The sequence below is a fragment of the Brassica napus genome, chromosome C5 (assembly GCF_020379485.1).
Source record: "Brassica napus cultivar Da-Ae chromosome C5, Da-Ae, whole genome shotgun sequence".
NCBI lineage: Eukaryota > Viridiplantae > Streptophyta > Magnoliopsida > Brassicales > Brassicaceae > Brassica > Brassica napus.
In genome coordinates, this window is record NC_063448.1 from 33,113,489 (window position 1) to 33,128,198 (window position 14,710).

The 14,710-nt window shown below is 47.8% G+C and overlaps 2 protein-coding genes across 2 annotated transcripts in view; both read right to left on the minus strand.

Moving 5' to 3' along the window:
* The window catches only part of LOC125587637, a 39,550-nt gene that overhangs the window by 9,071 nt on the left and 15,769 nt on the right, over positions 1-14,710 (minus strand). The window contains exon 2 of the mRNA XM_048758482.1: positions 9,587-9,636. The gene's annotated coding sequence lies outside the window, so the exon portion shown is untranslated. The remainder of the gene's footprint in view (positions 1-9,586; positions 9,637-14,710) is intronic.
* On the minus strand, positions 8,110-8,898 carry LOC106350297. The gene has a single exon (XM_013790203.1). The coding sequence runs from the start codon at positions 8,896-8,898 to the stop codon at positions 8,110-8,112; it is 789 nt and encodes a 262-aa protein (XP_013645657.1).

Here is a 14,710-nt window from a genome sequence, read left to right on the forward strand (position 1 = left end):
CATCTAGTGGTACTCTGCAGTGTCTGAAGATCGGTGTAAGTAGACTCCCGACCGTCTCCTTCTTCTTTCCCTGGGACTGGAACAGCTTCATCTTCAGCTTGACGAGATGCTCAACGAAAAGGGATCCTAGGTTGAGCCATGTGTCGTCTGCGGGCTCCTCAATGTCCTCGATGTTAACCAATCTCCTCACCACGTAGTAGACTAATGTGAGCTCATCACCGCATAGTAGACTACTAGGTTTCATCTTGCACAACTGAGTGTTGGCAAGGACCTTCATGAAGTAGCGCAGAGTCGGGTGACGAATGTCCGTCTGATGAGCTGAGCCGGAGCCGAAAATGCCCATAGCGATGTGCTCCTAAAAGTGTGACCTCCCTGCGAAGTCAGGTACGACGGCGTGCTGAAGCTCGGTGTTCTGGAACACGTAGAATGTGCTGAGAGCGGAGAGAGGGATTCTGTAGTGGATGTCGCGAATGAAGAATGTCAAGATGCCCTCTGTTAGAGAATTTTTGTGTAGGATCTTTGTGAGTACCATAGAACGATGGACAAGGCTAGTATTTGTATTAATTTCGTGAGTATTAGAGAGAAGTAGACTTGAAGAGATGTTTTTATTAGATTAAAGAGCTGGAACTACAACAGTTTTGAGTAAGAACCCTAGTTATAACCGCCTAGCTCTAATCTCTAAGTCTCGAAGTGTCGATCCCCTGCTTTAGGGTTTAGGTTCCCTTTATATAATCTTCCTAAGCCGGGCCTTAGTCGGTTGGACTAAGTTAAACTCTTCCATATTCGGAAATATGGAAGGTTATCATCCGAAGTTTTCCATTTCCCGGAGGAAGGGGGCGATCCTGGGACCGGGCCCGAAAAACACCATAGCGGGGAACCGGGGTTCCTTCTAGCGGGGATCATGGGAACCGGGGTTCCTTCTAGCAGGGATCCTGGGAACCGGGGTTCCTTCCAGCAGGGATCCAGAGGCCGGTGTCCTGCCTGGGGTCTGGAGGAATTCAATACCTGAGTATTTTTCCCCAACAGTTTGCCCCTTATTTCTCGATTTCTTCATCGAACTCGGGGAATAACCTGTGCACTCAAGTCAACCGGAGTTGCTCATTCTCAGCAGGCTTCCCTTAGGCAGGACATCGCTCCAGTAATCATGCGATCCCGGGCTCCACTCAGGTCGGAACCGTACTCTGAACCCGAGGGATGATCAGTTTCCCCTATATCAGACCGGGGTCTAGTGCTACTTGGTCTGATGATTCTTGTCGAAGATGGGAAGCTCTGGGCTTCTGATGATGTCTTGGATACGATGGAGCCTGGAGCTCTGATGTTCCCTAAGGAGGAGCTACATGCACTGATATGCAGAGGATAGACCGGGGGCTGGGGCCCGTACTAGATGCTCTTTTTATTCTTCCAAAAACGTGCACTTTCCTCTTTATAGGAAGTATTTTCCCTTTTTTCTGCAGAGATCGAGTTTCCTTTTCGCCGCTTATTCTTTAAATCAGGGATTCTTCGAGATATTTGGAAACATCCTTATTTCCTTTTCGGATCCCACGGAAAAAGGGAGCGACCCGGATATAAATAGAGATTCACGATAGTTCCTAGCTGGCCTCAACCCAACTCTAGCGCTGATTCTTAGCTGAGAAAGATGAATCCCGAGCTGCTCTAATTTCTGTCCTTGCTCTTGGGTGGTCGTACAATGCCGCGTCGTCATTTTACCGATCCTTTCTCGTCCCCTGTTCCATCTTTGGGGAATGTTCTTGAGGCTCATAGTGAAGTGGTTCCGATGGCGCCCCTGAGAAGGCTCCGTTCTTGTTTCTTTGATGATGGTCCCCGTTCTGAGATCCGAGAGGGGACCTGGCTAACATAAGGAGGAAGTACTTGATTCATCCTTCAGTGGGGATGAGGAGTCTGACCGAGTTCAAACGCGCTCCATATCTGGAAGCAAGCTTCCGGGGTGTTATTTCTGCTCTTATAGACGAAGTGTCATCTTTCTTTGGTTTCTGTCCTTCTCAACTTACTCCCCTAACCTGGAGGACTTTAATGGCTATCCAAGTGCTTGGAGAACTCCATGGATTTGCATAATATTTTATACTCTTATTACTTTTCTCCTTTGGCGAACAAAGATGGGTTCTACCATCTTCGATCCAGTGACGGCGCCCCTTTGGTCGAGGAACCTTCGAGGGGTGTCAGAGGCTTTGGGGATGGTTGGAACAGCCGGTACGTGTTCGTGAAGATTCAGGAGCCAGTGGGTTACCCTACGTGTTGGCGTACCATGGGTAAGTTTTTCTTCTGAGTTTTGAATTTTACCGTCCTTTAGGGAGCTTGATCCTGACGTTTCAACTCTTGCTTTGTCAGATGTTTCTCACCCGGTTTCCTTTGCTGGAGAAGCAGTGGCGAACCTTATAATCGGAATTCCTCGGCGATTCCGCTGGGTGACCTTTCTGGTGAGCAGGGAGGCCTTGCGTCATAGTCGTGTTTCGGGTAAGCCTTTCCTTTCTATCTGATAAGACTCTGTCTTTGTTTGCTTCTCATGATATATATATTTATGTTTTAGGGAACGTGACAAGGTCTCCGGCATCGGTTGTCTTTGACGAGTATCAGAAGGTTAAAGCGTGGAGGCGGCGTCTTTCTTATACTCCTCCACCAAGACTAGCGAGGGCCGCTTTATCGGCTGGGGGTCTATCTTCTATTTCGTCAACAAGCGTCGAGATTATGCCTAATCGGGACCTTCTGGCAGATGCTCATCAGAGATTGACTAGCGAGGCACTCCTTCTCCGTGGCCAGGTACAAGACATGATGGCTTGCCGACACCTACTAATTCAACAAGTGAGAGCTTCGGCTAGGTGGGAGCTTATGAAGGAATGGCTGGAGAAGCGCGTAGGTCATTGGAATCCGGAAGAAGAATATCGGCATCATCACCTATTTTTATCTGGAGGGTTTAACCATCGATCTGAGGATCTCTCCCAGGCTGCAACCCCGAGATTTGTTATAGGGTCGCGATTCTCGGAGGGACCTTCTTTCTGATTTATCTTTTGAGACTTTGGTTTTTGTCGCTTTCTTTTGAATAAAGGCGCTCTTCATAGCCCGCTCCTTGACTTTATGAATAATAATGCTTCATGTTTTACCCTTTTATTTACTCCTTGCTGTTACTTCGCTCCTGCACGCTTTTTCTTTTGAAAAATATTTTTTCGCCTGTTTCTCGATCGAGGTGGGACTATGTAGTCTATGATCCCTCTTTTTTCATAGGTTGAATGATAGGATCTGAGGAGATATGCTAATAATAAGTAGGTTTTCGGGCTAGAATGTGGACTGTTTGGAGTCTGGAGAATGATCTCGTAACCCGGAGGTTGCATGAGGACCCGAGGATCATCGGAGATGGAGGCACAGAGGCTCTCTTAGGATCCTTAGATCGTGTTTGGGACCCGGAGGTTCCTGTCAGACCACGAGGTCTTTTATCTGGGACCCGGATGTCTTTTCTCTAGGTCCTGAGACCGAGACTGGGGCCCGGAGGCGATGTAGGAATCCGAATATTCTCTGATTAGATTCGGAGATCGTGGCTGGAACCCGGAGGTTTCTGTGATTGGACCCAGAGGTCGTATGAGAATACATGGTTTTTCCCGTAGATCCGGAGATCGTATAGGGACCATGGTGTATTTGGACCCTGTGGTCGTGTGGGAACCCGGAGGTCCTTTAGGGATGTAATGACCCCGATGCACCCTAGGCTGCACAGGGGTTCTATTCTTTCTTCTAGAATCGTATTAGCCCTTTGAGGCTGTGTTGGAACCCGAAGGTTTGGATCCGGAGATCGCTTGTTGGAACCCGGAGGTTCTTTGAAGTTGTAATGACCCCGATGCGCCCTAGGCTGCACAGAGGTTCTGACTTCTTTTATCTTTGGAACCCTGAGGCCAAATAGGAACCCGGAGATTCTTCCTTAGATCCTGAGATTCTTTGATTGGAACCCGGAGGCTACGGGGTAACCCGAAGGTTCTTCCTTAGATTTTATGCGTAGGACCCGTAGTCGTTTGGGGAACCATGGGTTTCCTTTTTAGATCGGGGGCTCGCATAAGGACCCGGAGTTCCTTGGGAACCCAGAATGTTTTGTTTTTTTGCAGGGACCGTACTCCGCCTTCCTAGGCAAGGCTACTACCGGTACCTGTTTGGATTTCGCATTCTGCCGCTCGGAAGCTGGCCACTATCGAGTTCCTATGCTGTATTCTACTTCTGTAGGAAGTCACTGACAGGCTTAGAGGGTGCTGGTGTGGGTGTTATGACCCAAGTGCCAGGCTTACGCTGCTTTCCACGTCTGGAGAAGCAGGATTTTGATTGCTCCCTGTATTTCACAGTACTTTTGCAATGAGTATATACCATGTGTTCCCTGTATCGTGTAGCTCGTAGCGTTTTAATACATGTACTTTTCACATTGGTACTCTGGGGACCCCGATGCGCCTTAGGCTGCACATGGGTTTTAGGTAGTTTTGACAGCATACTCAGGCTTGCACATACCCATTCTTGTTTTATGTCTCATACCCGTTTTGATTCTTTGTAGGCGTGCCACTGTGGTCGTGCCACTTTTTGTGAGGGTTGGCCAGGATCAGAGGTCTCTGGAGACCTGATCCAGCTCGTATGCCCTTTTAAGTAAAATGATTTCCCCTCTGCTTTTATAGTCGGAATTATTTTATTATAAGCTTTGTCCGGAGACGTTTAGCATACATAGGAGTAGGAAATCATAATTCTTAAATAGTATATAGTAGTAAAGAAATTATGATCCGGAGACCGTATTAAAAATGATAGGCTTTGAGGTGCAGGGCGTTCCAGCAGTTGGGTTGTATTTTACCTTTGCTATCTTGCAGCCTGTAGGCGCCTGCTCTCCGCACCTCGATGACCTTATAGGGTCCTTCCCACCCTGGGGTGAGTTTCCCCGTTCCTTTTTCTGCTCGTCGTAGAACCTAGTCCCCTTGCTGAAAGGTTCTGGTTCTGACTTTCTTGTTGTACGTCCTGGCGACGTCTTGCTGGTAGGACTAGTTTCTCAGTCGAGCCGCATCTTTTTTTCCGTCGAGCAGGTCGAGGCTTAGCGCCATCAGCTCGTTATTCTCCTCCTGAGACGTAGATCCGGAGACCGTTGTTCTTACGTGCATCTCTGTAGGTACAATGGCCTCAGAGCCGTAGACCAGCGAGTAGGGGGTTTCCCATGTTGTTGTTTTAGGAGTGGTCCGGTAGGCCCAGAGGACTCCGTGTAGCTCTTCTGCCCACTTCCCGTGAGAGCCCTCCAGTTGCTTTTAAGCATGTTGACCACTGTTTTGTTCGTGGACTCGGCTTGTCCGTTAGACTGGGGGTGTCAGGGTGTGGCGAAAGTTAGTTTTATGCCCCAGTCCTTGCAGAACTCCTTGAAGTTGTGGCTCGTGAACTGGGGTCCATTGTCGGTGATGATCTCGTGGGGGACCCCGAAGCGAGTGATAACGTAGGTCCACAAGAACTTTCAGATCTGGAGATCTGTTATGCGGCTGAGCGCTTCTGCTTCGACTCACTTGGAAAAGTAGTCAGTAACTATCATAAGGAAGACCTTCTGCCCCGGCGCCATAGGGAATTTCCCTACTATATCCATGCCCCATTTTCCGAAGGGCCATGGTGAGCTTATGGACTTGAGGTTCTCCGGGAGAAGCTTGGAACTGGAGCGTGCCTCTGACACTGGTCGTAGTGCTTGGCTTGTCTGTCGGCGTCGGCGGCCATCGTGGGCCAGTAGTAACCTGCCCTTCTGGCTCTGAGCACCAGGCTTCTACCGCTAGAGTGGGATCCACAATCTCCTTCATGTAGTTCTACAAGGATTCTAGCGGCTTCTCGAGGTGTGACGCACCTTAGGTACGGGCCAGAGAAGGATCTCTGGTACAGCTTCTCCTGGGAGATACAGTACCTTGCGGCTTGCTTCTTAATTTTCCTGGCCTCTTTGCGATCTTCCGGGAGAATATCGTTCTCTAGATACTGGATTAGGGGGGTCATCCAGGTTTCGCCTTCTTCTACAGCAGAGACCTCCTCTAATGGGAGTTCCTCCAGGGTGGCTGGCCACTGAAGCACAAGCAAGGTTGTGTTCATCTGGCTGTTTGTTTCGAGGGCAGACCCCAAATTAGCCAGGGCCTCGGTTTGCGAGTTTTGTTCCCGGGGGATCTGAGTGAGCTTGCAACTCTTGAACTTCTTGATCAGCCGCTGGGCGACCGCCTGATAGTGGATCATGCTGTCGTCTTTTGGTTGGTACTCTCCATGTACTTGGTTGATTATCAGCTGGGAGTCGCCGAAGACCTGGATGTTTTCTGCTCCCATTTGGTGGGCGAGAGTTAGTCATGCGATTAGAGCCTCGTACTCGCTTTTGTTGTTGGTTGCTTTGAAGTTGCATCTCACGGCCCTTGAGGCCGTATTCCTTGTCGGCGAGGTAAGCACTATTCCCACTCTAGCTCCTCTGACATTGCCGGATCCATCAACGTGCAGGATCCATTCTCCCTCTTCCTTGGTTTCGCCTCAGAGGCGTACTTCTCGCTCCAAAGCTGGAAGTAAGGCATGGGAGAATTCGGCCACGAAGTCCGCTAGGACCTGTGACTTTATAGCTGTGGCAGGTCGAAAGATTACGTCGTACTACCCAAGTTCCACAGCCTATTTGGCTAGGCATGCGGAGACTTTGGGTTTGTGGAGGATCAACTTTATAGGGAAGGAGGTGACAACCACGATTGGATGAGCCTGGAAGTATGGTCAGAGCTTGCGAGCGGCGACTATCAGGGCTAAGGCCAGCTTCTCTAGATGGCTATAGCGGGTTTCCGCGTCCAGGAGTGCCTTACTTACATAATAGATTGGTAACTGCTTGCTTCCCTCCTCGCCGACTAGGACGGCGCTCACGGCGTGTTCGGAGACTGGAAGATATAGCAGCAGGACCTCACCAAGTAGTGGCTTGGATAGGAGAGGAGGAGTGGTGAGATACACCTTTAGCTCATGGAGAGCGGATTCGCACTCTTCCGTCCACTGGAAGTCCTTTGGATTTTTGAGGGTTCTGCAGAAGGCGTGAGATTTGTCGGAGAGTCTGGAGATGAACCTGCTCAGGGCCGCCATTCTTCCTGTTAGCTTTTGGACCTCCTTGACATTCTTCGAGGAAGGGATTGAATGAATGGCCCTGATTTGCTCCGGGTTGGCCTTGATGCCCCGGTGGGTTACAATGTACCCAAGGAACTTGCAAAAACTGACCCCGAATGAGCATTTAGCTGGGTTGAGCTTCATGTTATTCTTCCGGAGGGTGGAGAAGGCTTGATGTAGGTGAGATATGTGGTCCTCAGCCTCCAGGGACTTGACCAGCATGTCGTCGATGTTGACCTCCATGGTTCGCCCAATCTGGTCCGCAAACATCATGTTCACCAGTCGTTGGTAGGTTGATCCTGCGTTCTTTAGGCCGAAAGGCATAACCTTGTAGCAGTAGATCCCTCTGGACGTCATGAAGGATGTTTTCTCCTGGTCTTTCGGATGCATAAGTATTTGATTGTAGCTGGACAACGCGTCCATGAAGCTCATCAGCTGATGCCCCGCGGTGGCGTCCACCAGCTTGTCGATATGAGGTAGCAGGAAGGGGTGCTTTGGACAGGACTTGTTGAGGTCCGTGAAGTCTATGCAGACTCTCCACTTACAGTTCTTTTTCTTGACCACGACGACGTTGGCCAGCCATTCCAGATATTGCACCTCACGAATGAACCCCGCGCCAAGCAGGCTTTTGACTTCATCGTTGATGATTGCGTCCCTTTCGTGAGCAAACTTTCTTCTCTTTTGTTTTACAGGTTGATGTAGGGGATCGACCTGCAGCTTGTGCATGATGATATTCGGGTCGATCCCAGGCATATCTGCGTGGGACCAACCGAAGAAGTCGGAGTTGGACCTGTGGAAGTCTATTAATCTCCTCCTCAATCCTTCGGTCAGCTTGGATCAGATCTCCTTCGGTAAATGGCACGTCGTCCATTTCCTCTACCTCCGGTTCCTCGGTGTGATGAGCCAGAGGCTTACTCTGTAATTGCTATAAGACCTTGGTCTTTCCCTTCAGAGTAGTCTGGTAGAAGGAGCGGGAATACTCCTGATCTCCTCTGATCGCCTTTATGCTCAGGGTGTACGGAATTTCACCATTTCATGAAGAATCGAAGGGACGGCTCCCATGACGTGAATCCATGGTTGTCCTAGGATCATATTGTAGGACGAGTCGCAGTCAACAACGAGGAACTTGGTTGACATGTTGATCCCTTCAGCGTATACGGGGAGGATAACCACTCCGGCGGTTTGTTTGACTTCTCCGCTGAACCCTATAAGCGGGGTTATCCTCCGAGTTAGAGCGCTTTCCTCCAGCCCCAGATCCTTGTATGCGGCCTGGAAGATGATGTTAACGGAGCTTCCATTATCTACCAATATCCTTTTCACCAGGCAATTCGCTACAGTGAACGATATGACCAGGGCGTCGTGATGCGGGGTGAGAACTTTCTCCTGCTCCTTGGCTGTGAAACTTATTTTGTCCGTACCTAGGAGTAGGCGTTTTGGCTTGGCTGCCACTAGGCCGTGCTTGGCGTTCCAGGTGCTTTTCTTCGCGGCTGCCTGGCTTATGCCGCTGATCCCCGAACCGCCCGATATGACATGAATCAATCGGTCCTGTCGAGGTGGCGAGACGGGAGCAGATTCAATGGGCTTTCCCGTTGTGTCCTTGCTTAGGTGGCTCTTGGCCTTCTCAAAAAGGAACTCCTTGAGGTGTCCTTTCTTAAGCAGCTCGTTGACCTCGATCTTTAGTGTGACGCGGTCCTCCATTTTGTGACTATGGTCTCGGTAGAAGTAGAACCAGAATCCAAGGTTCCGGAAAGAGTCGGGTGCTTTCATCTTCTGAGGCCATTTGACCTGTTGGCCCATCTACCTCAGAACATTGATCAGCTCCGGCCTTGAGACGGAGACGTGAGAGATGTCTGGCCACGTGGACACTGCCATCCCTTCTGCCTTCTCGATCGGCCGGTTATGGTATCTGCCCCGGCTTCGATTTCCGGAATCACTGGCTGGTCTTTGAGAGGGTTTCTCGTCTCGCTCGATTCGGTCTGATCTGATCGTCTTGGGATCCTGCTTTTGTTGCGCCTTAGCGCGGCTGGGACATCTTCTTCCCATTTGACCTGCGCCCTGGCTCGAGATAGGACATCTTCCATGGTTTTGCACTAGTATTTGGTTAACTCCTTATAGAGATCCCCTTCGGGGAGTGGGCCTCTTTTGAAGGTAGAGATAGCAGTGGGGATGCTGCATTCGGGAATAGACACCTTCTCTTGATTGAAGCGGGCTATGTAGCCTCGCAGGGGTTCCGCCCTAATGCTGGCGAATTGTTCCAAGAACTTATCGCTGAGAATCGCGAAGGAGGCTATGTGAAACACCCCGACCCGAAAATATTAAAAAAGCCTTGAAAAATTCTAAGTAAAAATTCAGGAAATTTTCCAAGAATAAACTCAAACAAAACTCCAACTTTATTAATAAATCCGAGAAAATAATGTAGAGTAATAGTATATGATTCATAAAACACCCAATAGAAATCCCAAGTTTATAAGAAAATAAAACCCACCCCGATGGTCTTCATTGTCCCGCGCTCCGGTCCAATCAACTACTCGTCACCTGCATCACAAAAGGAGGCATGAGCATACAAAAGTACTCAGTGAGGACGCTCAATACCGCCCACTATAGCCCAATAAGCAATACTAAATCAAACTAACACCCTAGCATCAGGTTCTATCATTTCCTTACGTAACTAGTTAAATCCTTTTCATTTCTTAACATTTCTTAACCTTTCGACCCGAATGCCCATAATCCTGCGACCGAAGTCAAACCTGCGGCCGAAGCCAAACCTGCGGCCGTAGCCAACCTGTGACACGTCGGTCCATTACCTTTCCTTAATCCTTTTTCCTTAACCTTTTTCCTTAACCTTTTCCTTACATTATCTCAATTCATTTATTCTTTCCTTAAACGCATTATAACTTCCTGACCTAAGTTCTCAAGATCAAACATTCATTTCTCACATAAACGTCCTAACATAACTCAATAATCCATCCCGCAAATCAATAGCATGCATTTCTCAAGAACCCGATGAACAAACTTTCCTTAAACAATTCCTATCATACATTTCCCTATGAACACGATGAACGAACTTTCCATACAAAATTCATATCATACATTTCTCTATGAACACGATGAACGAACTTTCCATAAACAATTCTATCCAAGCATAAATACAATCATATCGAATCAAAATAGGACAAATAGTTCTTATTAGACTATCACGAATCACGTCCTCACCTTAGCTGAATCTCTAGGATTCGAAGACTCTGAACTTCCTAGCGTTTCTAACGAAGAACTCCTTAGCTCCTCTTCGTTTGATCCCTCTTCTCAAACTTCTCTCTCTACCAACTCGTTCTTGCTCTGACTTCTCTCTAAATATGTTTTTCTTGGTTGTGTCTTAGAAATGAGAGTTCAAGGAGTCCTTTTATAGGATTTCCCAAGCTTTCTCACCAAGCTGGGCACCTAATGCCAGTTTCCTTATTTAGCTTGGTCAAAGATCACCATCAATGGCTTGACTTGATATCTTTGATTCTTTCCTTAGCTGACTCCCGCAGATCCGACCTTCCTTTTGTATTATCCCGCAATGATGGCTAGTCAAACTTTCCTTACATGGAACCCGCATTGCCCAACAGCCGAACATTCCTTAATTGGTCTTGATCTCGCTTCATGTATGTTATGATCATTCCATGATCAGTTTATCATCGCTCCGCCAGTTCCAAATTTATTCCATGAGCTCACTTAAGATCTGACACTTAGTAAAAATACATCTTCATACCCAATCTTCACGATTACAAGTGTATCCACACTTAGAAAAATACTCTCCTTGTAGACGAAAACCTCTCACGATTTATTTCCTTCAAATTTAAAGATACTCCGGGAGCGGGTCGTTACACTATGGACCTGGAGGGTAGGTTGATGTACCATTGCAGAACGGGTCCAGTCAGGGTGGAGCCGAACCCTTTGCACATGGTAGCTTCACGCGACACCTTTGGGAGTGCTACGGCGAGCACCCTTTGTCTGTATTGGGCGATGTGGTCGTCCGGATCAGTGGTGCTGTCCTACGCCTTTATGCTGGGGAAGGAGAACTTCCTGGGCATCTCGATCAAGGTGATCTCATCCGTGAAAGGAGTATCGGCATAAGAGTCGGGGTTGCTCTTCCGGATGGGGGGAGCTACTCTCGGGAGCCTCTCTGGGTGTCTCCAGAGTCGGCATAGGGCAGACCTGAGCCTGGAATCAAGCCGAACGTAGTTCAAGAGTGAACCAAGAGATCGAACTGCTTGTGCGCGTTCGTCTGGTAAACGGGTGTCAGTCATAGAAAAAGAGCATGTCGAGAATAATGCCTCAAAGTTTCTAAGTGCCGAGAATTCTCCCTTTGTGCCTCTCGCCTAGGACTCCTTATATACTCCTCCAAGGTCGGTTTTAGATTTTCCCTTCCTGCCCTTAAGCCGTCTTAAGTGAAAATGGAGATATTCCATTTTTTCCGATCTTCATGTTTATCCGTGGAGACTTAACATTTTTTCTGCGGAAACTGATCTTTATATTATGTTTTTATAATAAAAACATAAACCGCCATAGTATCTACGAGCTCATTCTTAAAGAATCGTAAGTGGGCTTGTAGTCGCGTTTTAGACCTCGTTGGGCAGTCTTTCGACATGAAACGTTTGTTATGATTTTCTTTTCGACAAAATAAAGTTCTCGTAGTTGTTATAGTAAAGTTTCAACGGTAACTTTGATCGGAATGATGTGAGAGATGATATGGCTGCGGTACATGGGAGCTAGCATTGAGGAACAGAGGAGAATGTACGGATTTGGGTCGTACCCGTTGATCGATGTCCGAGATAGTTCGGTCGCTATGTAGCAATCTGGTCCGTATCGACCGAACCAAAGGTTTGGTCGGTCGCTACGTAGCGACCGATCGAGTGGCTTGGTGGGTTGTCGTCGACCGATGTTGGGTTGCGGTTATCGATCGATGCATGTAAGCGACTGTCGATCGATGCCTGTCGATGTCTGTCGCTCGATGTAGAGCGAGATACGTTGGTCACACGCTGAATTCTGGCTATGTCTTGCCTCATCTCTTCCATGCAAGTAGTTAGCCAACTTATACTATCATTCAATGGATAGTAGACTCCATCAAGCTTCATCTGGAAGTCTTCTTTGTTCTTCTCTTGTTCTGCGCAGATTCCATAGAACATCTCATTGATCTCGTCCTTGGTGTAGATCTCTGGTACCAGCTTAGTCTGTGTGAATGAGCTAGCATGTTTTGGAAGACATATGTAGCTGTGCTCATCTCTCGAAGCTTTTTCCAGAAGCTTTCTGATATCCTCCTTGGACACATTAATGATGTGTCCATCCTATCTCTTGTGCATCCCTGATCATCTATGTAGACTCCATACTCATCTTTCTCTTCCCAGTAGAACTTTCTGGTTCCAAAAAGGTCAAAAGCTCTTCTGCCAAATTCTGGACGTCTGTCGATCGATGGTGGGAAGTTAACATCGAACGATTTCTTCTTGGCTCTGTCGATCGATTCATGTATCTCTATGTCGATCCCCGCTCGTCTGTCTGCTTCACTGATTCGGCTGGAGCTAGTTCCTTTTCCATAGGCTTCTGCAAAAAGTGAATCTGTTTCCACTTGTGCTTGAATTTCTGGTCTTAAAGGGCAAAATTTGTATACTAGAATTCCTTTCTTTATGTATTCATTATCATACAAATCATTGCGGGTCTTAGGTGGTGCATCGTTTACTGCCATGATTGGATTGTAGCAGTCGTTCCCCCAATCCTCTGGACTACTGTCGACCGATTCTTCCTTTGCTGTGTCGGTCGATTTCTGATGGGAACTGTCGATCGATGTTACAGTGTGAGTTTCGATCAACGCCGAGTATTCTGTCTCATACTCAGCTCCACAGTGGTATGCTGCAATGATTCCTGGATCATTGTTTCTTCTAGGGGTGGTATGTGGCTTCTTGACTGGCATGGGGTTATAGTGGACATGGGATCTATGAGCGTTAGGCACAACTGGTTGGTTTGCAAGTTGCACATTGCTCCCACTGTTGACAAGAAGGCTCTCCCAAGTGATAGAGAAGACTTCCAGTTTAGCTTGATGTCCAAGACATGGAAATCAACTGGAACTAGGGCATTACCAATCAGCACCTCTAGGTCTCTCACAATCCCTCTTGAGTTTCTCTTAGAACAGGGCACAAAAGTGAACAATTCCTTGAAAGGCTCCACTTGCAGACCTAGATGGTCTGCCATAATCCTAGGTAGGATGCTGACTGATGCTCCTGTGTCGCACAAGGCATGTGGGAATTCAATAACCTTCATCGTGCATGGTATTGCAAATTTCTCAGGATCACTCTTCCTCTTCAATGTAACCCTCTTCCTCATCTGCTCTCTAGCTTAACAGAACATTCTCCTAATGTCTTCTTCTGTCTCTCGGGTTTCTCTGAAGAACATCCACAATCTGTGGGTATAATAAGCCTCATCGAATGGATTTTCTAGAGGAATCCTGAAGACTTTTTTTTCGGAAACTTTCCTTTTCCTTTTCATTATCCCCCCCTCTTTAGATGTTTCGCCACATTTTCCTTTTTTTCCTTAGGGTTCTTCCCATAGGAACCCTATCAACCTCCATAGAATCTACTCGATCATCTGAAGGTGTCCTGACTGCCTCTGGTGGGTTTTCTGAAGGTTTGGGTTTGGGCCTGAGTGCATTAAGACGTGAAACATCTATCTTCGGCATCTGCACTCGGTATGTAATAGGTGCCTGTAGATCAATTGGTGCTGGTTGTTGTCGATCGATGACGGTCTCCTGATGTCGATCGATGACGGGCTCAGAATGTCGATCGATGACGGGCTCTGAATGTCGATCGATTTTCACATAGACAGGACTGGGCAGATGTGGGTGTTTTGCTGCGAACTCCTCGTGAGTCATGATCCTCACGGCATTGCAAGATGCGGTTGACTCCGTAGGTGTTGTCGATCGATGTCCAGGAGAGGATGTCGATCGGTTTTGGGTGACTTCTGTCGACCGATGTTCGTGGCTTGGCTTCGATCGACACCAATGCGATCCGCCAAAAGTCATCAGACTCTCTACTTCGAAATCTCCTTCTTGCAGCTTCTCTTCTTTCCCCACTTGCCAGAAATCATCCCCAATGATGGCATTCACGTGGTGCTTCATCACCTCATCTTCTACCCCTCTTATCAAGGCTCCCTGCCTTTTAACAACTTCTCCTGTTTGAACAACCTGCATCTCGAGCTTCTTCACATGAGTGCTCAAAGTCTAAAACTTTGTGTTCAGGTTGGTGTAGACAGAATCAATCTTCCCAATGAAGTCCACTGTCATGCGCTGCTGTCCCTCGAGAACTCTATCAAGTATCTCCTCAATCTTGCTCTCTTGAGTTGGCGGTGGTGGCTTCTGGTAGTAGGAGCTTCCATAACCCATGTTGTTTATGTAGTTGTTGTTGTAGGGTTTCTGGTTCTGCGAACTCTGGTTGAAATTGTCCCTATTTCCATAGGAGTTTTTGTTTCCACCCTGGTTTCCAGAAACTTGGAATCCAGTTCCACTGATGAAGTTCACATCTGCTTCCTCTCCTCTACCCTCTGTGTCTACAGCCTCTGCATCTTCAACCAAGCAGACCTG

Coding starts and splice junctions, on each gene's coding strand:
- LOC106350297 (XM_013790203.1), bottom strand. CDS start 8,898: ATGGGCCAACAGGTCAAATGGCCTCAGAAGATGAAAGCACCCGACTCT.